Source organism: Camelina sativa, chromosome 13 (assembly GCF_000633955.1).
Source record: "Camelina sativa cultivar DH55 chromosome 13, Cs, whole genome shotgun sequence".
NCBI lineage: Eukaryota > Viridiplantae > Streptophyta > Magnoliopsida > Brassicales > Brassicaceae > Camelina > Camelina sativa.
The window spans coordinates 7,886,589-7,891,119 of NC_025697.1; the positions used below are offsets into that span (position 1 = coordinate 7,886,589).

General features: G+C 39.1%; 1 protein-coding gene across 1 annotated transcript in view; it reads right to left on the bottom strand.

Moving 5' to 3' along the window:
• LOC104735877 (general negative regulator of transcription subunit 3) overlaps positions 1 to 4,502 on the bottom strand; it is a 5,682-nt gene extending 1,180 nt beyond the window's left edge. The window contains exons 1-13 of the mRNA XM_010455745.1: positions 4,371 to 4,502; positions 3,872 to 3,922; positions 3,578 to 3,667; positions 3,340 to 3,486; positions 3,156 to 3,260; positions 2,918 to 2,971; positions 2,170 to 2,832; positions 1,751 to 1,912; positions 1,473 to 1,608; positions 1,101 to 1,222; positions 530 to 793; positions 325 to 459; positions 38 to 222 (exon numbers count right to left, since the gene is read on the bottom strand). Coding sequence (XP_010454047.1) covers positions 38 to 222; positions 325 to 459; positions 530 to 793; positions 1,101 to 1,222; positions 1,473 to 1,608; positions 1,751 to 1,912; positions 2,170 to 2,832; positions 2,918 to 2,971; positions 3,156 to 3,260; positions 3,340 to 3,486; positions 3,578 to 3,667; positions 3,872 to 3,922; positions 4,371 to 4,451 — 2,195 coding nt within the window. The 5' untranslated portion in view covers positions 4,452 to 4,502. The remainder of the gene's footprint in view (positions 1 to 37; positions 223 to 324; positions 460 to 529; positions 794 to 1,100; positions 1,223 to 1,472; positions 1,609 to 1,750; positions 1,913 to 2,169; positions 2,833 to 2,917; positions 2,972 to 3,155; positions 3,261 to 3,339; positions 3,487 to 3,577; positions 3,668 to 3,871; positions 3,923 to 4,370) is intronic.

The following is a 4,531-nucleotide window of genomic DNA, read 5'->3' on the forward strand; positions in this document are numbered from 1 at the left end:
AACAATCGATGATCAGAAAACATGAATCAGATCATACCATCCTCCCTCTTGATTCTCATCTTTGGGGGTTTGGAAATCGAAATAAACATAAGCTCCTTGTTCATACTCATCGGTTGCAATCTTTGGCTCTTTATGTCTCTGAAACCAAGTGTTGAACTTTCTGTGGTATCTCCACGACTGTTTCTTCAGCTCTTTTGCAGCTAGATATTGCTGATATGAGTTCTAAACAAACCCAGGGAAAAGAAAAAAGCCGGTAAGGCTGTGCTGTGAGGAAAAAGAAGATACATGATAAAAGCATGGAACAGAGCGTTGAGATTTTGGTACCTGCTGATAGTAAAACGCAAAGAACAAAGTATCCGTCCCATAAGCGTCGCTGCCTAAACGTTCCCAGAGCACAGGGTTGTTTATGATTGGTGCTTGTGTTTGAGGAAATGTTGAAGGTGTGATTGCTGGGTTCCTCTGTTCAAAATCATAGGCAATATGAAATTTAAGCGGATATTATTAAGTAGAATTCAGAAGAATGGTGTACCGGAGTATAGGGTCTAGGACGTTCTGAATCTGCGGGTTGAGGACGTTTATAGAAAGCAGCTTCGAGCATATGAAGATTGTGCATTTGATCATGCATTGGCCCTAAAGCTGAAGGGTCACCAATGGCTCCTAATTCAGAGTTACTTCTCCGACCAATGACCCCAAGGCTACTTGAAGATTGACCCGGTTGTATGGGTTGTCCAGGAGAGAAATCAGGACCGCTAGATACCTGTACTGGATCCAACATGTAGCTGGGCATTCCCGACTGAAGATAAAACAGAGAGAAAAAACAAAGTAGGTAGGATAAGAGGCCATACTTAATTATTTGCTTGGTTAACTAGAATACAGCTATTATCATATGTATCCCATAGACTACATTGACTATTGAATAGCATATGTGAAGTTTAAGTGAAGGAATGACACATCAAAACACTCACCGACACCAACAAAGACAGAATAATTTTACTCACTTAATTTTTTTGTTAAAAAACTATCTGATGGAAAGCATATATATCATATATTTCAAAGAGATACTAACGACTAGTAAAGGTGAGCACAGATATAATGCATACCGGGGTATCAAATAGAACTTTAGAATCATCCTCATTTGGAATTGTTTTTGATGCTGTTATGGAAGTTGAATCATCAGGTAAGTTTTGCTGCGGTTGATCATCATTTCTGGGATGGTCTACATCTGTACAAACATCAAGAACAGGTCCCTTATATTGCGAATATTTTTCATCTGTACTATCAAAACTCGAATCTAACAACTATAAGATTTAAAGGTAACTGCCACTATGTGTAGAACTCGTTCACAAAGTGGTTTAACTTCACAATAGAATGACTATCAATAATATAAATCTTATGTTACTGTGTAAGATAACTTCTAAAACCTGAAATAGTGTCTATACACAGTCATACCATAATTCAGACGGTGAATTTACCTGCAACAGAAGACTGGTGACCCAATTGTTGAGTCATTACATTTGACTGCTGCTGTAAGGCGGCAGAGTTCATGACATTAAAACCTGGTGCCTGAACTCCGTTTCCCAAGCTTCCATGAGGAGAGATGGCAGAGCTCTGACAAACAGATTAGAAAAGATAATTTCTTATCATGATGGAAATATTTTGAGTACTATTAAGCATGTGATTATTCCATACAATTCAAAATGAACGTGCTCAAGCCCTGGTAAGTACACAACATACAAACAAAATATGCTACCTGCTGTAAGAGAGGATTTTGCTGTTGTGAAGAAAACTGCTTCTCGTTTCCTCCAGATAGAGAAGGCATGCCTAAGAGGTTACCATGGCCTTGCTGTACTTGCTGTAACCTCTGTAAAAATTTCTCTCTTTGATCGGGTGCTATTTCAGTTCTCCCACGGACCTAAAAGCCAAAAACATTTGCGTACTTAATAGAGAAAAAGAAGACAGTAGAAACTAACAAACAACATAACAGTAAACCTTAACCAAGCACAAGGGATGTATAGCCCTAGGCATACATCTTAGGATTATGTTAGAGTGTAAACCCAATTCTACACAGAGTTCCACATTAACGGGTCCCACATTAAAAGAATCAGAAGTTGTTTCTCATATATATTCCAGAATACGAGAGAAACCAAGTACCAACTTAAATACACGCACCGTTTCATTCTGATTCTGAAAGGGACTACCAGGCCTCCACTGCGAACCAGATACAATAGATGGTGAAAAAGCTCTACCAATACTAGCCGCAACATCACCAGGGTTACTATCAGAGACAGTTCCCTCATTAACCTTCACAGTTGGTGGCAATACCATTTTGCTCAGTGGAGAAGTTAGAGGTTGGATGTTGCTCTCAACTCCCATTATATTTCTCTTTGCAACCTCAGCAGCTGAAGTTGCACTAATGCGAGACCCGTTAGCTGGAATTGGAGACGGAGGCTGGCTTGGTTGGGGCTGGTTGGGGATACTAACTCTCCCAATGCCCCTTAATGTAGCATCAGCAACAGATGAGGGTGGTTTACGAGAAAGCAAGGTTGCTGCGTCTTCTTCCTTGGCAGCCACAGGAGACAAACTTCCCATGCTTTCTGTGGAAATTTGAGCAGGAATAGAAGTTGACAAGGGAACTGATGCATTTGGAACATTACTAGCAGGCACGTTCAAACTTGGACGTCCCCCAGCAGGTGTTGATGGTGCTGAGTGAAGGCCTGCGCCATTCTTTGGGGGAGGGGTTCTCGGAACCGTCTCAGCGTTGCTATCTGGTAAAGACGTATCCTCTGTTTTATCTTGAGAAGTACTCTGATGATGAGTTGGCAAACTTATGCTCTGAAACAACGCAATAATAGAGAAACTTATTATAAAAAAAATAATAATAACAATAATTCAAGCAAAGAGATATACGAATACTTACCCGAACTTGAGATGCTGTCGCTGCCAAAGAACTCTTCATGCTCAAAGGAGTACCCTGAAACATGCAAGTCATGTTAGTTCTTAATCTATCGCTAGATGATTGGTAGTTACAGAGAAAATGTCATGAACACCAAATAGATTCCTGAATTTCTGCACTCTTTTCGCCAGACAGATACAGCATTTCCTGTTTCCATAGAGAGGTGAAATTATGCAAATAGAGATATTGCAAAAAAAATCACCTTTACAAGGGGGCCAGCAGTAACTAGATCTTCAAGACCCTCTACCTCATCTAGTGGCAACGTGCTATAGAGCTCATCGACATCACTGAATTCGTCAAAATCATCCTAGATACAGGAAAGTTAAACACAATCAAAGATAATATCAGCATACATGCAAATATTCCAGGTTATAGATATAACAGACCTGATTTCGTTCCACATAATCGTCCAGAAAATCTTTGACGTCATTTACTTGTTCTGGACTTAATTCATCATTGTCCAGAAGCCTCAAGATCAGTTCCAACTTTATTATGTGATCCTTGTGCCTTGTAATAGATGTCTCAAGATGAGTCTGAAAGAGGAAAACAAGCCAAATGACATGATTCACCACGAGAACAGAAATTACAGCATTTGCATACCAATGCATATTTTTCAGATCTTACCAATCTGGGTGGTCTTGTCTTTCCTTTTTTGACAGATAGTCCTTCCAACTCAGCTTCAAAGCTATCAATCTGCGACTCAAGTTCACTCACCTATCAAAAGCAAGAAAATAAGTAACGATCAGCTACAGCACTGATTGAAGATGATCCACAAGGACCAAACTACCTAGAGTCCCTGGCATATCAAGTATCAACCATATTTCAAAAACACCATTAACATTACTCTTCTTTGACGTTTCAGTCAAGGAAGGGTTCAAGATTCAATAAAAAAGGCACGAACACGCCAAAACAACTTACCACATTGTTCAACCAATCCCTTGTCTCTGACTTTGCTTTTTCTTTTGGATCCTATAAAACATGAAGCTGACAAAATCAGTAGCCTGAATGCCAAAAAGAGTTTTCACTAATATATATAACCACCCAGGAATTCCCAAAAGATTTCACAAAACCAGAATGTTTTGCTAGAAACTTAATGCTGTGTTAGAAGAAAATATTGTTTATATCTAGAAAAATTTTCATTGATACTTCCTTGTCCAACATCTCACATAAACATGAGCAAAAAACAGCTTCCACTACACTGCTTGTACAAAAAGTTGACCGCGAGTATTTTGCTATATAAATTGGCAGTCTGAACAATGCATGACAAATTTCCTTAATGAGATTCACATGAACAGTAGAAGCAAAGACTAAACAGATCTTCCCTAGCAATTATTTGGAGTTCGAACACTTCAATTTTATATAATTAGTTATGGGAAAATGTAAATAATGCAGCGAAAAAGTGGAGAAAAATTCATACAGTTTTAGGTTGCTGACCCAGTCCTTCCTTGGAGAAGGCTTTTGTCTTAGTCTCTTTCTCACAAATTTTAAACCTCTCCATCTCTTTCTCAATAAGCTTCCGAGCGTCAACCAGAGATTGCTCATATGACGCACTGACCTAAAAGTCAAATGACAGACATT